This window comes from Episyrphus balteatus, chromosome 3 (genome assembly GCF_945859705.1).
Source record: "Episyrphus balteatus chromosome 3, idEpiBalt1.1, whole genome shotgun sequence".
Lineage (NCBI taxonomy): Eukaryota > Metazoa > Arthropoda > Insecta > Diptera > Syrphidae > Episyrphus > Episyrphus balteatus.
Genome location: NC_079136.1, coordinates 82,349,767 through 82,374,839, shown reverse-complemented (window position 1 = coordinate 82,374,839; position 25,073 = coordinate 82,349,767). Strand labels below are relative to the sequence as shown.

General features: G+C 31.6%; 1 protein-coding gene and 1 long non-coding RNA gene across 4 annotated transcripts in view; one reads left to right on the top strand and one right to left on the bottom strand.

The window, feature by feature from the left end:
• LOC129915423 (uncharacterized) overlaps positions 1 to 18,648 on the bottom strand; it is a 158,944-nt gene extending 140,296 nt beyond the window's left edge. For 2 of the 3 annotated variants that reach the window (XR_008772299.1, XR_008772298.1), the window contains exons 1-2: positions 18,420 to 18,648; positions 18,211 to 18,297 (exon numbers count right to left, since the gene is read on the bottom strand). This is a non-coding gene — a long non-coding RNA (uncharacterized LOC129915423). Of the gene's footprint in view, positions 1 to 12,999; positions 13,168 to 18,210; positions 18,298 to 18,419 lie in introns of those variants that run through there. The other variant, XR_008772300.1, reaches the window with a different exon arrangement.
• The window catches only part of LOC129915422 (nicotinamidase), a 40,198-nt gene continuing 16,885 nt past the window's right edge, over positions 1,761 to 25,073 (top strand). The window contains exons 1-2 of the mRNA XM_055994950.1: positions 1,761 to 2,476; positions 9,846 to 10,032. Of these exons, the coding sequence (XP_055850925.1) occupies positions 2,391 to 2,476; positions 9,846 to 10,032 (273 nt within the window). The 5' untranslated portion in view covers positions 1,761 to 2,390. The remainder of the gene's footprint in view (positions 2,477 to 9,845; positions 10,033 to 25,073) is intronic.

Genomic DNA, 25,073 nt, shown 5'->3' with positions numbered 1-25,073 from the left:
ATGTTCTTTCAAGAGAGAAAAGGAAGAAAATAGATTTCATTGGTATCAAAAGTGTTTACAAAAGTAATAGACTTGATTTTAATAGAATTCGATTTTAACAAAAAAATTCATGGTAATAAAACAAACATCTTATTTTCTAAACTTAGATAACTAAAACAATGAAAGTTAACCATAGTTTACGTGCGATCTTAAAACAACGCACCAATGTGAACCCACCTTAATGTTTTTTGATTTTCGCTGAATGCTTTCATTCATTCATTCAGTCATGAATGACATTTCATTCCAGTCGATTGGAAATTTTCCAATAGAATTCCAGTTGTTTTTGTTTTGTTTTTGTTTTTTTATATTTTTTATCGAATTTTAATTTGTTTAATTTCGTTATTTCGGTTAATAAAAAGTAAAAAAAAATGTGATTCTGCACATCTACGCGTCATTCTCTTTCGTTCCGTGTATAATTAATGCCCCTTCGGTTTTTGGGGGCCCGGTAATTTGTACCACAAAAACTATGCTCGCCGTTTAATTATATGATGATTTATTGCGTTTTAGTGGTTAATTATTTTATAAATAATATTAAAAAAAAAAAAAATAAAAAATGTTTTGATATTTTTCGTGTCTTTTTTTTTCAATTGGTGCTGTTGTTTACATTTTTGTTGTTGTTGAAAAAGTAGCAGAAAATTTTGTGCTAAAAGCGTTTGGGTACTTTTACACATTTTTTTTTCTCTGAGAGGATTTCATCCCCACTCCTTAAAATTTGACAGGTTTCATATTTTTGTCCAAAAAGAACCCAAACAGTACCTATGTACATATATCGCAAGTAAAAATATTGACAACAATCAAAAATAAAACAAAATTTAAAACTCTAAAAATAAATTATAGTTAGTTATAAAATGGACTTCATATTTCAGAAGTGTACTCGTGTCAAACTCATTTAACTTGTAAAAGTACTTTGAATTTAATTTACTGACGAAAAGTAAATTTACTGTACCTACTTTTGGAATGGATTAACTTTTAAGTAAACTTTAATTTTTTTACTTGTTTGGTAAAGTTTCAATAATTGAGTCATTGAATAATAATAATTAAATCCTTTTAAACATGCGATTTTGATCTATTTCCAGTAGATTTAATACTCTGTCGTAACTCAACTTGTGTGTACAAAACAAATACTAAGTTCAAAGTTTTGAACATTTCATATCTTTGGTCTAACTCCGAACAATTGGTTGGTAGAAGTGCGGGAAGGGGGGAATAAGTCAGATTTTTTCAGTGGTGTCTAAGGCCACAAAGAGAAAAAATTGCAAAGAATGTGTGTTGTCAAAACTTAATTTCCCTGTAAACTAATTGCAAACTAAATGGTTTTCCAAAAAAGAAAAAATTAAACCAATTAACCCCAACCTATTATACACAAAATTTAATTATAAAGTACATCGTTATCTATCTAAATGTAAAATCGTTTTCTCTAAAATCAATATAATGTATACACAAATACGCAGCCTTTTGTCAATATGCATTGAAATACCTTTGAAAATTCAATGAATAATCTTCCAACTCAATTAGCTAATCATTGATGCGAAAAATCAATATAGTCTAACTTTTCGTTCCGTCATCTCACTCACTATATGACATGATATTGTGAAAATCCCCCGTGCTTCGTAACAACTCCGGAACATGAATTAAATTACTGCATTGCGATTTATTAGAAGACCTAAGCTTATAATTCTAATATTAGTACCCTTCCTATATCCGACCTGTGAACTCTGACTGCTAAAGTGGTAGAGTGTTAACTCTTAAAAACTTTTGTTTTGTTTGACATTTTAATGAAATTTTCGCTCTAAGCGCTGGCATATTTAATTACCCAGTATTTCCTGTTCTATCAACAATCAAAAAAGACTTCAGCCTATTATAAGACTCCGCAATATAATACTAACATAAAGCATAGCCTTCTACATAAACACGATTCGCTTAGCGACCATCCGCAAGTCAGAAAATGTTATTTCGATAACTTATTGAACCAGAAAAAATAAATTTAGACTTGAGTTTATTTTTTATCCAAATCTGTGTATCATTGCATGTGTTTTGTTGCTTCGGTTCGGGCCCGAGAATTCGTTCGTATTATCGGTGTACCTTAACTCATTTATACAAAAAGTGGAACTTATTTTATATTATAGTTTTTTTTTTTTTATATGAAACTTACGAGTTACCTTCAATTTATCATATAGAATAGTTTATGAATTGTTATTTTGCTTTTTAACTGGATTTTTGTTGTATTTTATTTAAATTGTACAAGTACTGAGGAAAGTTCACTTATGGTTCTTGGTTATTTCGTTTTGTGTGACCTAAATTGCCGCAGTAAAGAATTTTTCGTGTTGAAAAGTCATCATCGGTTCTAGTTGAATATGGAATCACCAACCCCGCCAATTGAAGTTGAAGATCGTAACGGTTCAGCAATGGATGCCTGTTTTACGGCATTCGATAAAGACGGGTAAGTTTTTTTTTTTTTGAAGTGATATAATTTTTAAAAATTTAATTTAACTGTATTTTCATACAAAAAATTTGTAAAAAAAAAAATCAAAGATTTAATATAATGGGATTTATACAAAAATGTGAACGCACTCTTATACGCCATAGCAATTCAATGTCCAGTTTTTTATCCAAAGATTCGAAACAGAAACCGAGCTAAGAAAAATTTTTCTGCGTTTACTGGACCAAAGGAGATGTAATACTCTTTGAAATGTATATTAACTTTCTTCTTGCTTAGCTCACTAGATTTACATTTATTGGCATATCATTAATTTCAATTAACCGATCCTTTGAAATACCCATTTTTTTTTAAATTAAGTAGACTAACAATTTACTAAGGCTCATACAAATTAAACTTTTTGAAACTTTGAAAATGGTTACAAATGAAATTGAATTGCAAATATGTTTGCATTGAAAATACATTAATTTTTATAATAATAGCCCAACATTCCAGAATCGAATCTGTATTGTTTACTAACAAAAGTTTCTGTTTTCTTTGCTTGTTTTTACCAAACATAAAAATATGGAATTAATTTGTATCGTTGTAATTTGCATAATAAAATTTTTGGAGAAAAGAATCTCAGACATTTGATGCTAAAATCATGTTTTATTTATGGTGTATAACTTTATTAAATGAAACTTTTTCAAATTTACCTAAAGTTAGCGATTATTAATCTAAAAAAAAAAGTGTATTTATATGGTCTATTACGGTGTGCAAAGAGAACCTGATTCTTTCGATTGTTATTTCTTTGATGCCGGGTACAAAGGGGTTAAGTCAAAAAATCGATTTTCGGATTTTTATTGGACTTCAGTCAGTTTTTTTTTCTCTTTCGTTTGGTCCTATCGTATCGCCATAGCTCTAGCGTATCTCCTTCCTTTAGAAATGATTCGGTACAAAGGGTTTAAGTCAAAATTTGTTTAAATTGTATGGTACTAAGGGCGCACGGTTGTCCAAAATGACTTATCTCGTTGCAAAAATCATAACTTTTGAACGGATTGAGTTAGCGGTACAATTTTTTTTTTTATTTGAAGGACATTTCTAGGGCTGTTATACCAATGAATTTCAATAAAATTATTTCACAGGGTGTTTCGGAATCATCGGCCAAAAACAGATTTTCTTTAAAAAAAAAGTTTAAATTAAAATTGGTATGCCATTTTGTAGAAATCACTAATCCACATTTAAAAACAAAATTTCAAAAAAATACAATGTCACGTTTTCGAAAATTTTATTTTTCAAAAAAAAATTTCAAAATTTTTTTAAAAATCCAAAAATTATTTTTTTTGAAATTTTATTTTTGGCTTATATTTGAGTTATATAAGTGCTTCTTCACAAAAAGTTTCGTTGAAATCGAATAAGCCGTTTTGGAGAATATCGGATTTGAAAAAAAACGGTTTTATGGCAGGTACCGTAAAAAATCCATTCGGTTCCATTCATTAAGCCGAATAGGGTATGTGTACCAATCAATTGTTGATTCAAAATAAAAATATTTAGCTGCGCATGCTTGCGCACTGCCGAGATTTTGTACTTTGAAAAAAAATGAAGGCAGAAGGAACAGATTTTCTTTAAAAAAAATGTTTAAATTAAAATTGGTATGCCATTTTGTAGAAATCACTAATCCACATCTAAAAACAAAATTTCAAAAAAATACAATGTCCCGTTTTCGAAAATTTTATTTTTCAAAAAAAAATTTCAAAATTTTTTTAAAAATCCAAAAATTATTTTTTTTGAAATTTTATTTTTGGCTTATATTTGAGTTATATAAGTGCTTCTTCAAAAAAAGTTTCGTTGAAATCGAATAAGCCGTTTCGGAGAATATCGGATTTAAAAAAAACCGTTCTATGGCAGGTACCGTTAATAATGATTTTCCAAAAAAATTTTTTTCATTAGAAGATAGACCTTGTTTTCAAACTTACATTTGAATTTTTTAAACAAAATCGTTGGAGCCGTTTTTGAGCAATTACAGCTTTACTGAAATTGGTGTATGACAAGTACCGTTATTTTTGGCCCAAAAAAATTAATTCCAAAAACACCTCTGGAGGGTCTCCAAAAAATGCTACATACCAAATTTGAAGTCAATCGGTCCATCCGTTTAGGATGTAGATCCTTATACAGACAGAAAGACAGACGGACTTCCGGGACCAACTTTTTTGGCATTCTCTATAATCGTAATATCATGGAAAAGTGTAATCTGAACTTTTTTTAGATGTGAATTAGTGATTTCTACAAAATGGCATACCAATTTTAATTTAAATATTTTTTTTTTAAGAAAATCGGTTTTCGGCCGATGATTCCTAAACACCCTGTAAAACAATTTTCTTGAAATTCATTGGTGTAACAGCCCTGGAAATTTCCTTCAAATTAAAAAAAAAACTGTACCGCTACCTCAATCCGTTCAAAAGTTATGATTTTTGCAACGAGATAAGTCATTTTGGACAACAGTGGGGCGTAAGTTGACTTAACTCCTTTGTTTTTGCATTCATTTTTAATTTTTAAGTCAAGAGGAAGAAAAAAAACCAAAAGCGATTTTTCTACAGTATGTATTATATTATTTCAAAAAGAATTTCCACATTTGGTAATTAATCACATTAATATTTCCAACTTTCTTTTATAAATTAAACCGTGTTATCAATGTAAACAAAGATTTTTCTTGACTTAACACTTTTGGACCAAGTTTATTTTTGAAGATCTAAAGTGTTAAGTCAACACAATTTAAAAAAAAAAAACGGTCATTTTCTGATCAACAGCATATGGATATTAAAATAGATCTTATAAATGATGTTTCTGCATCATTACTTTTTAAAAATAATAATATTCAGATTTACAAACAAAAAATTGAAACTTTAATTTCATTTTCCTCAAAACTACATTTTCTGACTTAACACCTTTGTACCAGGCGCCAAAGATTTGTCCTACAAGGAGAAAAATATGACCACCTAAAAACTAACAGATTGCCTTATTGTTTTATTGAATATATGTATGTTTTATAATTATTAAATCTCCAACCGAAGAAACTATTTTCAGTGGTGTAAGCCTTTAATGAAGCCTCATAACTTCCTAAATAGTCCCGAAATCCATGCGCTCCGAGCCTAAAATATTACGAAAACGAAAACTTTAAAAGCATTTTTCTCGAAACGCGTTTTTTTCCGCGCCGTGCAACGTAATTCAAAAACTCAAAAAATGAAGCTTTCGACTTGAAATAAAGTGCAAATTACTCGTTAACTAACTGGCCATTTTTCCAATAAATATTTTTTTTAACAATTTGTTTATAAAGAAACATTGTGTTTTTTGGTTTTTTTTTGTCTTTAATTTTTATTTTACACTTGTTTTTAATAAATCTATAATCAAGAAATTACTTTTTTGATTATGAATAATTTTCTGGACCAGGGCATTGCACGGCACAAACTCGAGGCATCAACTTTAAAGAGCTGAAAAGCCGCCATTTTGTTTTTTTTTACTTAAAAAAAAAATTGTATCAATACTTCATAAAGTCAATAATATCATATACTTTTCCAAATTTCAATAAATGCTTTCGGTTTTCCAAACAAAATTATTGAAAAAGCTGTCGTCCAGAGGGATTTCCCCCTTTAAAATTAGAGATTGATAAGGTTTTTCTATAGGGATTTCTTATTATTTTTATAGAGAAAATCTTCTAAAAATTTGAGTGAAAAGTTAATTTTATTTTTCAACTTGGCAGCAGAACAAAAATCTCGATCAATATAGGAGGTTGGTTCAGGTGGTAAGATGCGCGACTAATGATCTGAAGAATTCGGTTCGATCCCCGGTCTGGTCACCTTTTTTTTTTTCTTGTCAAAACCCTACAAGTGCAGATTTTAAAACAATAAGGAAAACTCGATTGTTTTAATAAGTCTATTTTTCTCTGTGTAGCCTTTTTTGGTTCTTGACCAATTGGAAAAATACAAGAAGTAAACACTTGTCTGTCATGAAATAGCCTAGACGAACGTTTAACTAAATAGTAATTATCATTTCAAAACCGCTGTAGGGGTCTAGAAATAATTTCAATTTGAATAATGTAAGGTAGTACGTAGACCTTAAATCAGGCATGTCAAACTCAATGGTTATAAGGGGCCAAAACAGCGAGATAAAAATTTTTGTGGGCCGCAGAACATGTTAAGCTACAATTTTTATATGTAAAACAATTTTGTAAAAAAAACTGCGAAAATGATGAAACTATTTTTTTTTTTTTTCATTTACCATTTTTTTCTTAGACCAAAGTTAGTTATTCAGGATTTTATAAGTAACTCATTCCTCTTAATGACTGAAATAATTGCTCGCTTCGACAGGTACCTACTGTGAAATTTACAAACGATTTTATATGGCAGTTTTCAAGTGCACAAAAATACTTCTAAAATCGGGCATTTCAACGAATTTGGAACTTACTTCTGAGTCAAATTAGAAATCGCTTTCCTCCATTTTCACATCACTCGTCATAAATCTATGTTTATGGAACTAATCGAAAAAAATCAAGCGAACTTGTCTTTCAAGAAATATTCTGCAAGCCTTTTTCGTATTCAATTTTTTAGTTTAGATATTTTGCGTAGTATTTTTGATACGTTTATCTTCTGATGTTCCAAAAGAGCTAGGTTGCATTTGAATGCACATTTGCATTTGTATGTTGCATTTGTTCACATATTCGTTATATTATGAATTTTCCTCGCAGTTTTGAGTTTAACTCAGATAAATTTTTTGTTACATCTAGGTAGGTAGATAGCAAGATATGCTGGTTTAAAGACTTATCATTTAAAACTAAAAAAATTCCCAAGCCCCAGAATCGTTGGTAGGTTAACTCAGAATATTCGCTTCCTAGTTCACTTTAAGAAATCACATAACTTACCCTGATTTAACCCACGAGAGCTTATAAAATTTGTTATTTTTTTTGGTTTTTTCCCATATTTATTTGTTGATTAGGAAAAAATTAGGTGCATGTGTGTCGAAAGCTGTGAATTATAATCTAAAACTCAAAATTAATAAAAATGTGGACTGGGCCGCAAAGTTATTCGTTGTGGGCCGCCTGCGGCCCGCGGGCCGCAAGTTTGACATGCCTGCCTTAAATAGATAAAAAAAATATGACTTTACTTCGTTTTTCAAGAACCAAGAACCAAGCTTGGGAGTCCTGCTCAAGAGTTTTTTCCCTTTTTGGATTATTTAAACGACTCCTTTACATCTTCCATTGTATCGCTTAATTAAAGCGATACTATGAATCAAAAAGTCCGTCACAATACTGCTGACATCTGTAAGGAATGTCGTCATCTTTTTCAAGAAGCTGGCCTTGAGCACTATTAATGTACTTAAGCGAAAGAATCTCCTGAATAATTCTTCTTCTTTGAGCACTTTTTTGGAAGATGGCTCTGCCCTTATTCGTGTTTTGTCATAGCTCTTGAATAGCACCCACAGTCGAAGGAGAAATGTTTCACGACATGTAAACAATCCATATTCATTGATTGAAGTTGAACGCACTTTTTATTCGCTTTTTTCTTGCAGTTTATAAATTTTACTTCGTAGAGTGACTTTTCATACGTAATATTTAAGGAGCGCTTTGACCAACCTTTTAAAGCCAATTTTTTTTATATGTATGGTCTATGTACTTGTATTTATTACAGATTTAACTTTGTCGTTCCACCATCATGGTTTTTATTTAGGTGTTTTCGGTAGTTTCGTTTTGAAACCTTTAACATTTTTTTTGGCTTTTCCTATGCAAAGTTACTGTAGAAGATCGCAAATATTTTCAATCTTTTTTTGTATTGCTATACAGATAGTTCTGCATAATTTTCATAAATGATTTGCCAATTTCCTTATCCTCATTTTATTATTTTAACCTGACAAAAGCGTGTCAGTTTTGATTTCGTTTGTACACCTCTATTCCTTCATACAAAAATTTGTCCGCAAGAGGCGGTGTTGGTGAGTGATAACATATCACAGAAACATTAATTTTGTAACTTCTGTTTCCAAATTTGCAACCGGATTCTTTTCTTCATTTATACAAGTTCGAAGCTTCAACCGGTATTCAGTATGTACCTACTTCCAATATTTAAAAAAATTTGTTCTAGGAAAATTCCAAAAAAACCTTTTCTTATGTTTTGAACATAAGCGTGAAAGTATTTTGTTGTTTAATCTTCTTTTAATAAATCTAAGGACTTGAATTAAATGTGATTTAGTCTTTTAGTCTCATTTAACTACCAGCAATTCAAGGAGGAGGGAGGAGGAGTAATATTCTTGTCGTTGCACGGGTGATTTTGTCCTTAATTTTAAATTTATAAAATTTCCACAAAAGATTTATTTTTATTTTGACCTAAGAGAACAAACCTTTTAAAAAAATAATTGTTTCCGGAAAAATCTAAATGATCATTAAAAAAAAAACCCATCCGCATAATTTACTTACCCTTAGTCAATTTCAACAACTTTAATAGAAAATTGACACAGTAGAGAGAAGGTATAGTTGCTATCGAACATCTTTGTCGTGTCGTGTCATCTCCGTCTTTCCCCTGCTACCAATTGCTTATTGCTCTCCAAATCAAATTAACGATAAGTTAAAGTTTGAAATTCTGATGGTGTACGACTATATAAGGAGTTTCCTTTTCTTTTTTTTTTTTTTTTTGTTCGTAACATCCTTTGTAATTGAGTTTCATTAAAAACATCAAGGGACAAAACGAAATTCAATTATCTCGGACATGTTAAGGAAGGAAGGTAGGAAGGAAGGAAGGCAACAAAAAGGCAAACTTATTTCTAGAAATTTTTGTGGCAAAACAAGTACAAGAAGGTTACCTTTTGCAAACATTTTGCACACGATATCCATATGGCATATGTGTATATTTATATTACATGGAGAAAGGAGATGTTCATGAAATATTCACAAGGAGAGTATTTTTATGTTTGTCTTGGAAAACATTTAAAAGAAATAGAATTTAAAAAAGTTTTTAACATTTTTTCCAATTTACTGGAGTGTCGTGTGTGTATGACAGATTAAAAATTGATATTTTTAGTTTTCTTTACTTACATACCTACTCTTGTGGGTTGTAATGGTCTACTGGGAATTATTTGAAAATGACATTTTTAAGTATGAATATATAAATTTTACCTTTCTGAAAATACTCGAAAATTTAATGGGACTTTAAAAATAGGTAAAATGTTAAATTATTAAAAAAAAATCATCAATTTAGGAATTTTTAGAACTAAACTTATACCACAAAGCCACAATAAAAAAACCTGTTAAAATTTTTTGTTCATGATAAACCTAAACCTACTTTATATTGAAATAAGACAATATACTTAACATTAAATAATTTTTGTTTTTCTTAAATGCAATATTTTACAGTGATGATCGTCTGAGCTTAGCAGAATTTACACTTATATGCCGAGCACTATTTCGAAATGATAAAGGACATATTTATGAAGTGCCTACTGAAAGATTAGATCAGATTTTTGAAGTTTTCGACACAAATGGCGATGGATTTATTGATCGTGAAGAATTTAAATTCTGTTGGAATCGATGGATTAAAGCTGTGAGTATTGAAACGAAACTGTAGAAGAGTATTATTGAAGAAGAACAAAATAGAATTTTAGGTGCAATCGCTAATTTTTATTTTCACACCTGAAAATTGATTCTCCCCTGGGCAAAATTTTTTTTCGCTTCGCGTTAAATAGATTCTCATGTGAGCAAAAGTTTTTCCACTTCACCCTGTTATCAACTCAAAAAGAATACATATCAAAAATAATTTCGAAAAGACTTTCACTTTCCATGATCTTATTTTGTTACGATGCTATTTCGACTAACCATTAAGTTTGTCAACTTCTTTTTTGTTTTTCAACATCTTGTAATTGTGCTTTGCATTGGACTAGGTACTACCGACAAAAATAAATCAAGACCGGTTCTACTATTTCATCAGCAGTGGTCATATTAACTTGTCTCTTCAGGCACTTATACGCAAAAAAAAAAAAAAAAATACATGTGGGAAATGAGTGCCGAAATTGTTTTTTTGGGACTTATGTCTCAGTAGTGAGGGACATACCTAAATCCCGAATTGGATTCTAGTAAAGTGGGACATAAATTCCGAAAAAAAAAAATCGGGACTTATGCCCTTGCGCGTTTTTTTTTTTTACTAAAAAGTACTTTTACGAAAAATACTCTCATTTGATTACTTTCGTTTTTCGTTATTAAATCGTTGTTGAAAATAATAGGTTCCCATTAAGAGAGTGGAATTCAATCCCACCTTGAATGGGAAAGAAAACCACTTCACTAAAGTGGATTTCATTCCCACTCAATGAGAACGAAGTCCCTCATTGGACTTAATTCCCTGCACCAATGTAATTACATTCGGGGGCTATCTCGCAAACCAGTAGGTTTCAAAACCTTTTTTGACTGAACTAGAACCTAAATTAAAAAAAAAATACATTTTAAACCATTTTCAAAAAATTTATTTTTTTTGTAAATCCAATAATGTGTTTTTTTTTTTTAGATTTTGTTAAATCAGATAACAGCTAGGTACCTTAATCAAAAAAAAAAAAAAAACATTTCTATAGAATGGCACCGTTTATAACGATGCAAAAAATTGTTTCCTTCTTTTACTCTATTCAATATTCAAATTCATTTAAGAATTTGTATTACTTTAAGGGATTGGGATGGTTACAAAATTTTAAAAATTATTTTCGACTACAATTCTAACCAAAAATCAGTGAAAAAAACTTAAAAAAATGAAGTTTTGTTTTACTAAATCGCTTGCATTTTGGTTTCTGAACCCGACACCTTCAAACTTTATGCAAAAGAAATAAAGTTTAGGTTAGGTCCTTTGAAATTATACATATATGATTTATTTTTTTTTTTAAATTACAGAAATTTATTTCTTCAAAAAACAGGGGTCGAATTACGACACACGTAAGTTGACATATTGAAGCTTTATGTCTCTATCATTTTCTTATGATTAAATAGCGAGAGCAATAGTCAAAACGTTAACGAACGTGTGCATGCCGTAGTTCGACCCCAGGTCTTTTTCTCTATTTCTGACATTTTCGTTGAAAATAAAACATTTTAAAATGCAATACAATAACACTGGTCAACAAAATTTGACTTTTTTTTTGCCACAAGAACCAAAATATACTTTTTTAGTATTTTTTGGGGTGCTGAATCCGAATCTGAAGTCAGAAAAATTTGATTGGCCTCCGGTTTTGATTGTAACGGTTATTATAAGAACTGATATTCTACTTTCAAAAACTGTTTAAATTTTCCCGTTATCTCTTTTATTGCTCGAGATATCTTAAGTTTCAGTTAATAAGCCAAAGAGAAACTAAACTTAATTTAAAGATTAAGTCACTGGTCACAGAATTTTTGCCACAAGAACCAAAATATACTTTTCTGAAGGTTTTTGGGTTGCTGAGCTCGAATCCGCAATTAGAAAAATTCTATTAGCTTCCGTTCTTGAAATATAACCGTTATAAAAAAAACCTTTATTTTGCATTTATAACGGTAATATTTCAAGAACTAAGGCTAATAAAATTTTTCTAATTGGGGATTCGAGCTCAGCAACCCAAAAACCTTCAGAAAAGTATATTTTGGTTCTTGTGGCAAAAAAAGTTTAATTTGGTTGGCCAGTGTTGTTTCTGATTCAAAGACCGCTATTTAAATTTTAAATATCTCGGGCAGTAAAAGAGATATCGGAAAGATTTAAACATTTTTTGAAAGAATAAAATCAGTTCTTATAGCCACCGTTACAAATTTATTCATAATGTATTACCCCACATAAAAACATAATCTCGAAAGCAGCCAAAATGACGTTTTTTGACATTTTCTAACGGTAATATTTAAAAAACGGAGCGGAGGCCAATAACAATTTTCTGACTTCAGATTCGAGTTCAGCACATCAAAAACTACTAGAAAAGTATATTTTGGTTGTTGTGGCAAAAACCTTGTTGACCAGTGTAATCGGTAAATTTTGGGCTTTCAAATTAAATTGAACTGGAGGGATCTATTAAGTATAAAGTAACAACGACAAAAAATTTAAATTGCATTCTTATGGCATTTCAATTTGTGTGTGTGTAATTTTATAAATTTTATAAACGAATGTCAGTTTAATGCTGCACGGAAAAAATAGACCCTCTTAAAATAAGCCGATTTCACATTAAATTAAGTGGATTTTTGCATTTATTGCCAAGATGACTTCCATCTTAAATAATGCGGACAATTGTTCTTAATTTCTCTAACCGAAATTTAAAAGAAATCCACTTAATTTAAGCGGGAAGTCATTTTATTTGTATTTGGAAACATTTTAATAAAAAAAAAAAATTGGGAACCACTATGGATAAAGTGGCGATTCCTTGTTTTCAGCTTAGGGTTTTGGCTAAATTTGAGTTTGAAAATAAAATTTTCAGAAAAAATTCCTTTAAACACGTTTGTTTGAAAATAAAATAAAAGAAAAAGTTATAACCTTTACCTTTATGGTATAGCAAGTCGTTGTAAATTTGTCCATATACCAAAGTAACTGAAAAAGCCATTTAAACGTTATATTTGCAAAATCTGATGACAGCAAACAATGTGAAAACATCTTCGAACAAAATTGATAACTTTGTCGATTATTTGACGAACCCTTGACTTTCACCGTTTTGCATAAAATATGAAAGCTTTTCCTTTTTATAAAGTTTGTCACCTGTAAAGAAAGTATATCCTCCATTTTATGATACACACTGTGCAATAAATCATTAAAAAGCCAAATAAAAAAAAATAGGTGATAAATTTAATGGTTTCCGCTCAATTTCACTTCTTTTTTTGTTTTTGTTCCTCCCTCATAACCAAACATTCAACTTAATATCACAAACATCTATAAACTCTACAAGGGTCTCCTCCATTATGCATATGCAAAAATCACAAAATACTGTAAACAATGATTATGCTCAATACTTGGAATTTTACAGTAGGTACCTATGTACTCTCTTTTCTCGTACAAGCAAACACTCAGCTGAAGAAAATCGAAAATACTTGCATATTTTGCAAAGAAAAAATAGGGAAAAGGTTGGAATTTTAAAACCAATTGAATTTCTCTCTTGGGTGTTATATATTTTGAACCGAAAAAAAAAAAAAAAAATAAATGTAATAAAATTATGTTTGCGAGGTTTTTATTTGTATTTATGACTTTTTATCCACAACGAATTTTCGATATTTGAGTTGACTCAAGCAATAAATAAATTTATATGCGATTACACATGAGACATGATATTGAAAAGTTCGAGGTTTTGTTATGACACTGGAGTATTCCTTGGCTATAAACTACGAACGAACTGTGGAAGGAAGCAGTTGGTGTAGATGAGTATAAATTGAAGTGACACCACGCATATCAGCAGGATATTGAACTTAACGAGATTTTGTAGCACGCAAGCACTTCAAGTCACATCTCAATACGTGAATATACCTAAAGAAATATTATAGACGAGATTATACGTGTTATAGATTTTACTGATTTTTCATCAATTTAATATGGCAAGCTTTTGACAAAAGATACAGAATAGTATAGACGGAACCTGTACATTTTATTTATGTTTCAGAAGGAAAATCTGATAGAGACTTTATATTGTTCACCTTTTTGAAAAAGATTGGAGATGGAATAGGCTTGAATTATAGATTTTCTTTAAAATGCTTTGAGGGGATAATAATAAAAGGGAAATATCCGTTGGGAGATCTGAAACACGTTACAGTTTTACTCTGCCAAATTCTTCATTTTATCAAATTCGATAAACTTTCTAAGAAATACATCAATTTCATATAAATGTACCATTGTACCTGATATAAAGCCTTTATATCAAGGAAGTTAAAAGGCTTCATACGTGTGTGATGGATAAGTTATATAAACTTTGAAACCAGTGGCGTATCCAGAATTTCTTTTTTGCAGGAACTTTTGAGAAAAGATTTTTCACTCATTTTTATTACATTAAATCTTTAAAATGATTCGAGTTATTTCTTCCGCCACAATAATTATATGAACTGGATCTCACTTCTTTCTTAGATCAAAGCTTTTAAAACTCACAAGTGTCTGCTTCATACTCAGACAATATATGGAATCACTTTTTCAATGTGACCATTTCACCATTCCACTTAACGAATGAAGTGTTATGAATATAAGTTTAGTTTAGACCAGTGGCGTAGATAGCTTTTTGCTAAGGGGGGGGGGGGGGGGGGGATAGATCTAGTTCGCAAATTTTTTTTTAAGTTTTAATAATGCTTCTTTGTATTGTTTTTATTCTTTTTAAATTGGAGAAAGTTCTTTCGGTAGTTGACGTAGAAACCAGCAGTGTAGCTAATATCTTTAATAAAATATAAATACCAGGACAACTTTTTTCGGTGCAGCTTTCGAGCGCTTTCAATGAGTTCATAGAGGAAGTATTTTTCCTTCTAATCAAATATCTTTTCTGAGTTTTTAATTCTTCACACAGAGAAAAATATGACCAGGACCACCTAAATACCAACAGATTTCCTTATTGAACTGCTTTATGAAGAAACCTTATTAATATCAACAATTAATAAGGTTTTTCCATAGAGATTTCTTATTATTTTCATGTACAAAATCTTTCAAAATTTTTTGTAAAAATTTCATATTTTTTCCAACTTGGCACTAGAACAAAAATTGTGACCAATATTTCTATAGTAAGTTGGAATAGGTGATCCCGTACATGATCGTATTTTTTTTATTAAAAAAAACAAAACCGACTTCCATGGATGTAAGAATAGATGCAAAAAACTTAGTCGCAATTTGAACATTATTATGTAAAATGCACGAATGCGTCTCACTTGCTTTTATGTTAAAAGTAGCTCTTACCTATCTTAAATGAAAAAAAATTGGGAAAAATTATAATTTGATTTTTTTTAAAACATTTTTGATAATGTAAACAAATACATAAAATCTGTTTTTATAATTAATGAAACACCGTTTTTCTTTTAGAAAAAAGTTTTTAAAAACGTTAGAGCCGTTTTAAAAAAAAATAATTTTTGAAATATACAAATTTCCTAACATTAAAAAAAAAAAATGGATTTGCCGTTTTGAAACAATTAATTTACACTTAAAAACGAAACTGCGAAATATTTCATTAACTCGTTTACAAAAAATTGATTTATTTCAAAAGTTGGATCTTAACTCTAAGATTACACACAAAAATTTATCGTTAGGGAAGTTTTTGAAAAAAAATTTACTTTTCTATTTCCGTTATATGGCTGGTACCGTTAGTTTTGGTTCTAAAAAAAATTCAATTTCTTCACCTAAAACTGTTAACTGCCAGGTTTGGAGAAAATCACTATACTAGCTTAGGATGTAGCTCGAGGTACATACAGACTGACAGAATTGTGGGACACACTTTTTTGACCTTCTCCTTCATCGTTATGTCATGTATGATTGTTACATTAGGGTGTCCGTTATTTCCCAAAGTGATGTTTTCGGGGGAGACACCCTCTAGATCGAAAGTTTAGGGCCTAAATAAGGGGAATTTAGCAAAAAAAAATTTTTTTGAGGTCATTAACCCGTGCCTCTTAGGTCATACTTTCCCCATACAAATTTGTATGGGAAATTTTTAGCTCATACATAAATTTTTTTTTCTCTCTCATCTATTTTTAAAATGTTTGATAATTCTGGTTGGAAAACTGGTACTTTAAAAGATCACATTCAAAATTTCCCGTTAAAATTTTTTTTTATATTTTATTTCGGTTTTTTAAATTATTAGCTGTTTTCGTAGTTTTTGCTTGTACGTTTTATTTTGTTCTACTTAAAGTAAGCAACCTATCACAAAATTTTAAATGCAGTTTTATTGGTTTTTAAGTTTTCAAATATTGCATTCAAAAATGTGTGTAAAAATCAAAAATTTTAATTTTTTTAAATTTTTATTTGAAGTAAATTCTTCCTTATTTCGTGACCTTTCTTTATTAAAATATTTTGTTCTTTTTCGTCGGCTACAGGTCTGATTTGAATATATATTTTTTACCTAGTTCTCGATCGACGTTTCGATTGTGGTTACAATCTTCTTAGATCCTGAAGAAGATTGTAACCACAATCGAAACGTCGATCGAGAACTAGGTAAAAAATATATATTCAAATCAGACCTGTAGCCGACGAAAAAGAACAAAATATTTTTATTTGAAGTATTCGCCGTTTTTATACGTTTCAATTTATTTTTCTCGAACTACAAAAGACATGTTTACAATATTTTTATTGAATTTTGTTTCATAATTATCCACTTAAAAAATGACATCAAAAAATTGAAAACAAAAAGTACCAGTTTTCCAACCAGAATTATCAAACATTTTAAAAATAGATGATTAAACTCGAGAGAAAAAAAATTTTACGTATGAGTTAAAAATTTCCCATACAAATTTGTATGCTAAATTTCCCTTATTTAGGCCCTAAACTTTCGATCTAGGGGGTGTCTCCCCCGAAAACATCACTTTGGGAAATAACGGACACCCTATTGTTACATACATATGTCGAGTTCAATTTGTTTTCCAAATCCTAAGCTTGCCCATTGCACCTATATCGCAAGTAAAAATCAATACAATTGCTCTGAATTCGAAATATTATAATTTAGATACAACTTATACCGAAAAAAATAGCAAAAAATGTAAAAAAAATCAAAAAAACTAAATAAAGTTTACTTTTTGTTACTTAACAATTGGGAACGGGTCGTTATTCTGTATTCCAAAATTCTGTATGAACAAGATTCTGTATCTGAAGAAAAAATTCTGTGTGAACATAATTCTGTATTCCATTATTCTGCTTTTCTATTATTCTGTATTTCAAAATTCTGTAAATCCAAAATTCTGCAAATCCATTATTCTGCTTTTAAAAATTCTGTAATTCTAAATCTCTATGTATATTAAAACATGTCCCTCAAGTAAGTAGAGCAAGTACCCCAAAATTATATCATGTGGTCCCCTACTTTTGGAAAAACTTAATGTTCTGCTAACTCAATTTAAAGTTAGCAGAGCAATTACCAGAAAATGCCTTAAACTGTTTGGTTTGGTTTAATATTTAGGTGCCAAACAAAAATTCAAAAAAAAATTTTTTTACAAAAATATTTTTTTTTTCTGTGATCTTAGAAACAATTTTTTTTTTTTCAAATTATCTTGAATAATTACGTGCTTTGAGTTAAGTACCCAATTTTCGAAAAAAATTTAAGAGATTTTCCATTAAAAAAAAATATTTTCATTTTCCATGCTTTTTTTTAAGTTGTTCTTTCTTCGTTATTAAACATAAAACCATCGACACACAATTTATCCTTTCATTTATTAGTTTTTAATAATTTAATATTTTCCATTTTTCTGAATTCATTTTATATCACGATTAACTCATAACACTTAACTTAAGCTGTCGAACGCAAACTGCTTCAAGGTTCTGCATAGAAAATATCAAAAATCTGTACTCCAAAATTCTGTAAATGATAAAAGAAAAATTGTTTTGATAATGAAAAAAGTGCGCACTTTTTTCATTATCAAAACAATTTTTCTTTTATCATTTACAGAATTTTGGAGTACAGAATTTTGGAATACAGAATTTTAAAATCCAGAATTTTGTGTTTACAGAATTTTAGAATACAGAATTTTGAATTAACAGAATTTTAAAATACAGAATTTTGAATTTACAGAATTTTAAAATACAGAATTTTGGAATCCGAATTTTGGCCCATACAGAATTTCGACCCCAACCCTTAACAATTACCTTAGATTTTTCAGTTCCCACAAACATTCAATGATTGAAGTCCTAAATGGTAGTAATAAACTTATACTGCTTTGTCCATATTTTTCTCTTTTCATAATAAAAGGTGATAAGATACATAGATAAAATGAAAGCCACAATAAATAAACACTACAAGAAAAAATGCAAGTCGAATAAATTTATTACACGAAAGCCCATGATAATTTACTTACCAGTAAACAAGGCACTATCCTCAAATTTTATTCTGCGACCCATTAACTTATTAAAATAATGCAAATATTTTGAACATACGACAAGTTTTAATTAATTTTTTGACATGAGTCCAACCACAAATTTGTCGTATGTGTCCAAAACCATTTTAGAATTTATTTTAGATTTGAATATTTAATATTTATTATGAAGCTTTGAATTAAAACTGACAAATTAGTATGCAGGGCTTGTTTTTCTATTTTTTTTTTTAAATCTGAAAACCAACAAAGTATGGAATCAGCCATAAATTGTTACAGGTCTTCTGTAGAAGTATCTTGATCTCATTAAATGACTTGAACCTTAAAACAGTGAAAGCATGAATGCATCAACACGTGCAGTAGATTCGCAGATTCATTTATGTAAGACAATTTTACTTGTTAAAAATTTTCAAACGCCAATTGAAGAGTGTGTAAAAAAGTCAAAAACTGGACGTCCGTGGTTTCCAACTTTGATGTATTAATGATTTGTCATAATGGCTTATCATCGTTCGTTCATTCCATGAACTTCTCAACTAGATAAGATAAACAGTCGTTGGTGAATTTACAGTTAGCAGAAGACTTACCAATGATGTCTTTACGGCTTCAAAATCATTTGAACATTTTTCGAGAAAACCGCAAGTATTTTGGATTTGTTGGTATACACTGAAAAAAAAAAAAAAAATAGTGAATTCTGATATTTTTCAACATCAATAAATATTTTTGATAGTTAAAATGCCACGGTTATATTTGTTTAATTGATAATAAAATATCAATTCGTCAAATTTTTTTTTTTTTATTAAAAAAGTCAATAATTTTCACAAAACTAGGTTCACATAAAAGACGATAAAAAGTAGACGGGCAAAAACGGGAAGACGATTTTTTTTGTTTTTGCTTTTTGACATCTTTCTCTTTAATATGATATCAAAAATGTTACCGAATATCACCGAATGATATAACAAAAGGGGGTGCCTATTGTTTCGCCCTTTTTACTTCGATTTCTGTTATTTCGTTTTTGACACAATTACACTGGTCAACAAAATTTAACTTTTTTTTTGCCACAAGAATTCAAATATACTTTTCTAGTAGTTTTTGGGGTGCTGAATCCGAATCTGAAGTCAGAAAAATTTGATTGGCCTTCGTTTTTGAAATATTACCGTTAGAAAATGTCAAAAAACGTAATTTTGGCTGTTTTCGAGGTTCTGTTTTTATGTGGGGTAATTCATTATAAACAAATTTGTAATGGTTATTATAAGAACAGATATTCTTCTTTCAAAAACTGTTTAAATTTTTCCTGTCACTGGCCACAGAATTTTTGCCACAAGAACCAAAATATACTTTTCTGAAGGTTTTTGAGTTGCTGAACTCAAATCCGCAATCGGAAAAATTCTATTAGCCTCCGTTCTTGAAATATAACCGTTATAAAAAAAACCATTTTTTGCATTTTATAACGGTAATATTTTAAGAACGAAGGCTAATAGAATTTTTCTGATTGTGGATTCGAGTTCAGCAACCCAAAAACCTTCAGAAAAGTATATTTAGATTCTTGTGGGAAAAAAAGTGTAATTTGGTTGGCCAGTGTTGTTTCTGATTCAAAAACCGCTACTTAAACTTTAAATATCTCGGGCAATAAAAGAGATATCGGAAAGATTTAAACATTTTTTGAATGAATAAAACTAGCTCTTATAGGCACCGTTACAAATTTATTCACAATTAATTACTCCACATAAAAACATAACCTCGAAAACAGCCAAAATTACGTTTTTTGACATTTTCTAACGGTAATGTTTCAAAAACGAAGGCCAATCAAATTTTTCTGACTTCAGATTCGGATTCAGCACCCCAAAAACTAATAGAAAAGTATATTTTGGTTCTTGTGGCAAAAACCTTGTTGACCAGTGTTATTTTTGATTATTTCGCCATCCTTTATTTGGTTTTTCGTTTACTTCGTATTTCGATCACTTCGCCCAACTATAACTTCGCCCTGTGCCTTCTTGATTTTTATTTATTTCGCATTTTCATTACAAGTCCAATGAGTTGTTTCGCCAAGGTTCATTTCGCTTTTAGTTTATTTTGGCATCTGGTTATTCCGTCTTCAGTTTTGTGGATTGTTTTGGGTTTTGAAGACTTTTGGATTGTAACGAATTCGTTGTTTTTTTTATTTTTTGGGCATTTTTAAAATTAACAGGCACTAAAAATGACGCGAATTATTCGCCACCATTTGTTTCGCCATTTTTTTTTTTGTGGATGTTAATAGCCTAAGGGCGTTAAAATTCGCGCGAATTTTAACGCCCTTAGGCTATTAACATCCACAAAAAAATGGGCGAAAGAATTGGTGGCGAAATAATAAAAGTACAAGTGAACTAAAGGCGACTTAATTCCAAAACGAAATAATGAAAAAACGAAGTAATCAATAACAAAATAAACTAAAAACGAAGTCATAAGAAAACGGAGTATAAGTTTGTCGAAATAAGGAAAAACGAAATAAATAAAAAACTAAACAACAAAAAAACGAAACAATAAAATAGCGAATCGACTAAGACGAAACAACCAAAAACCGAAATAAGAAAAGCGAAACAAACCATACCCAACAAAAGGTCCATTGAAAAAGCAGAAATTGAAAAAAAACTGTCTTTTTACATACATTTAAAATAAATCAATTTAACAATAAATTAAAGCTTCAAGTACAATAAATATATTTTTTAAATAAAATACACACCTTCAGCTGAAACTTCCATAACAATAATTTTATATATCTAAAACAATAGAAAAAAAGATTCCCAATGTAAAAATAGATTATTATATTTCAATCTAAAAAGTACTTCCAAGTTTTCTGTCCGACCAGTCGTTCTCGAGATATTGAGACCAATGCGTTTTTCAAAATGGCGGACGCCCAACAAGACCAAGATTAAGATTAAGATTAGGGTGAGAGGTGGGAATAACTCGCCTTATCACTGCGGCCTCTGATGGGCCTATTGTGATGTCCTCTTTTTAGAGTTCACGTAGAAATCCTGAGTTTAGAAAACTTAGTATGTTTTTGGGTGAACTAGCGGCAATGTTTTCCGCTTCGAGATAATACCCTCCGAGGTGACGTCGACGTGTATTGATTAAGCAATTACAGTGACACAATATGTGTTCTGCTGTTTCTTCGTCTTCGTTACACATTCTGCAGGTATCGTCTTGTGTGATGCCCATGGTCTTGAGATGTTTTTTTACTGAGCAGTGTCCAGTAAGGAAGCCTGTGGTTATGCGAATCTGACTCCTGGTGAGTGTGAGGAGTTGTTTCGTTCTGGCGTGGGAGATGTTTGGTATAAATTTTTTGGCTTGTCTGTTACCTTCCGTATGCGTCCAGTAATGATTAGCCATATCTCTTAGCCATTTATTAATGAAATGTTTTGCAGTGCTTGTTGGTATGCCACAGAATGGTCTTGGCATCATGAATGTAGATGCGGAACCTTTTCTGGCTAGTGTGTCTGCTATTTCATTCCCAACGTGACCGCTGTGACCAGGTATCCAAATGAGTTGAACTCTGTTTGTACTGGCAAGCTGGTGTAGAAGTTGTATACAGTCCCATACCAGCTTTGAGGTGACTTCATTGCTCCTAAGAGCTTGGAGTGCCGCCTTGCTGTCAGAGAGAATATAAATTTTTTTGTTTATTACAGCTCTGTTTAAGTTTTCTCTGAGGCAGAGTTCAATTGCGAATACCTCTGCTTGGAATACGGAATTGAAGCTGTCCATGCTCTGGTGCAGATAAGTTTTGGTGTTCATTCCGAATACTCCGGCCCCAACACCTTCATTTGTTTTGGAGCCATCTGTGTACCATACATGAGACTCGCTATTGAAGATGGGTCTGTTCTGTTCCCATTCATGTCGTGAGGGGAATGTGACCTTATAGTTTTGGGTGAAGTTATATCTTGGGAGACAATTGTCTACTAGACATATTTTAAGTAATTCTTCCCTATTTAATTCAGTGAGAATATCAGAGTGGATTATCTTGGAATTATAGTTATCTTCTGCGATGAGCCTGTAGCCGTTGACCATGGCTTCTTTCTTTAGTAGGAGATGGAGTGGTGGTAGATCTGTGATAACTTCTAACGCTGCTGTGGGGGCTGTTCTCATTGCTCCTGTAATATTTATACAAGCTAGTCTTTGTAGTTTATTGAGCTTGGCTTGTACTGTTTTTTGTTTTGTTTTATGCCACCAGACCGGTGCAGCGTATGTTATAATTGGTCTGGCAATGGCTGTATAGAGCCAGCGAGAGATTTTGGGGTTGGCACCCCAGTTTTTACCAGTTAGACATTTGCTGGTCCATAAGGCAGTCCTGGCTTTGTCAATGGTTTTCTGTATATGAGAGTTCCAGTTGAGTTTTTCGTCTAGGGTAATCCCTAGATATTTAACTTCCTTTGAGAATTCTATCGCTTCACCGAAAAGAGTAGGCTTTATAAGTTTGTGTTTATTTCTTTTTCTGGTGAAGGCGACTATGGTACTTTTTTTAGGGTTGACATTAAGTCCAACTTTTAGGCACCAGTTTGCGACTATATTGAGTGCTCTTTGTAGAAGATTCGAGATCGTGTCTTCGAATTTACCTTTAATGAGGATCACAATGTCGTCAGCATAGCCCTGAACATAAAATCCAGCATTGCTAAGTATGACAATCAGTTCATTAACTACAATGGACCACAGAAGTGGGGAGAGAACCCCGCCTTGAGGGCATCCTTTTGCAGCTGTGATTCTGATTTTGTCATTGCCCAATGTGGCATTAATTTTTCTGTGACTGAGCATATGTTGAATCCATCTGCATGTGGTAGGATCTACCCCTGTGCTGAGGATGCAGCGTTGTATTTGGGCATAATCAGTGTTATCGAAAGCACCCTCAATGTCTAGGAAGCAACCTATTGCAGTCTCTTTGTCGTTAAGGGATTTATCAATGCGCATTGTTAATTCCTGAAGAGCAAGCGTGGTTGATTTTCCTGGCTGGTAGGCATATTGGTTGTTGTGAAGAGGTGTTGTTTTCAATGGCCCGTCCCTGATATGCCTGTCTAGTATCTTTTCCATTGTTTTCAGGAAGAATGAGGTAAGACTAATTGGTGTGAAGGATTTAGCTTGGTCAGTTGGTCTTCGTCCTGATTTAGGAATGAATTTGACCGTTACTTCTTTCCAGCTTGTTGGTAAGTAACCCCATGCGTAGCTTGTTCTAAATATGTTTATTAGCATAGGTGTAATTAACTCATTTCCTTTCTGAAGGAGTGCTGGAAAGATTCCATCTTCTCCGGGAGATTTATATGGGTCGAAGGAATTTATTGCCCATTTTATATTTCCCTCATAGAACATATCCCTTGCTCTTTTCCAATCCTCTCTGTTTGGTCTGGTAAGCCTGAACTGGGGAGAAGGACTAGATAGATCTGAGGGTATGACTACAGAGTTTGGAAAGTGAGTGTCCGTAAGGATTTGTAACGTATCTGGACCATTTTCCGCACGCGTGCCATCCGTGTTTTTTAAGAGACCAATATGATTAGTGTGCTCTTTAGCGAGAATTCTGTGGATGCGAGCGCTGCTTTGTATATCAGATAGATCATTGCAGAACTTTTTCCATGATTCTCTTTTGGCTCTTCTAATCTCTGTATTGTAGTTGGTTAGAGAAGTGCGGTATGAGGTCCAGTCTCCATTGCGCTTGGCTTTGTTGAATAGTTTTCTGGTCAGCGTTCTTAGCTTTGAGAGCTTGGCATTCCACCATGGTGTTTTTCGTGTGCCTGATTTCGTTTTCTCTGGGCATGCGTTATGGTAGGCAGTAGTGATTGTTGCATTAAGACTGTTGCAGCTTATTTCTAGGCTGTCAATGTCTCTGATGCTGTTTGGACAGTTTCTGATCGTTTGCGAGATTTCTAGGCAGTAGTCGTCCCAGTTCGTCGCTCTCGGTTGTCTGTACGTTAAGGGGAGTTTTGATTCTATACATATATCAAAGCAAATTTGCCGGTGATCTGACATTGATGTTTCAGTCGAAACATGCCAGTTTTGTATAGCATTACCTATGAATGAAGTGGATAGGGTGAGATCAAGGACTTCTTCCCTGATTCTGTTCATGAAGGTAGGGCTATTCCCATAGTTTAAGATTTCAAGATTATTTTTAAAAATGAATTCTAGAAGGTACTCACCCCTTTTGTTTATGTTGGAGCTGCCCCATACAGTGTGATGGGCGTTAGCATCACAACTAATGATGATTTGCCGGCCTGTTCTGCCACAGTAGTCTATAAGATCCTGCAGTGGTGTGAAGCTTAGGTCGGCAGAATCCCCTGCCAGGTAGGCTGAGCAGATGACAGCTTCTGACCTACCCTCCGAGGTCTGCAGCTGGATGATAGCTGCTACCATGTCCTTGTTGGTGTACTGTGGAATAGGAATGGTTATTATAGATTTATTTATCATAATGCAAGCTCTAGGTCTACCTTCACTACTAGAATCATAAATTAGCTCACCTGATAGGCCTTTTATCTGGTCTTTCACTATGTAAGGTTCCTGGATAAAGGCTATATCAAGGTGTTCCTTATTGAATCTGTGGCTTAGTACTGCCGAGGCAGCCTTCGCATGCTGCAGATTAATTTGGATACACCTCAATCCCATGTTATTGTTGAGCGGGTTTACTGGCAG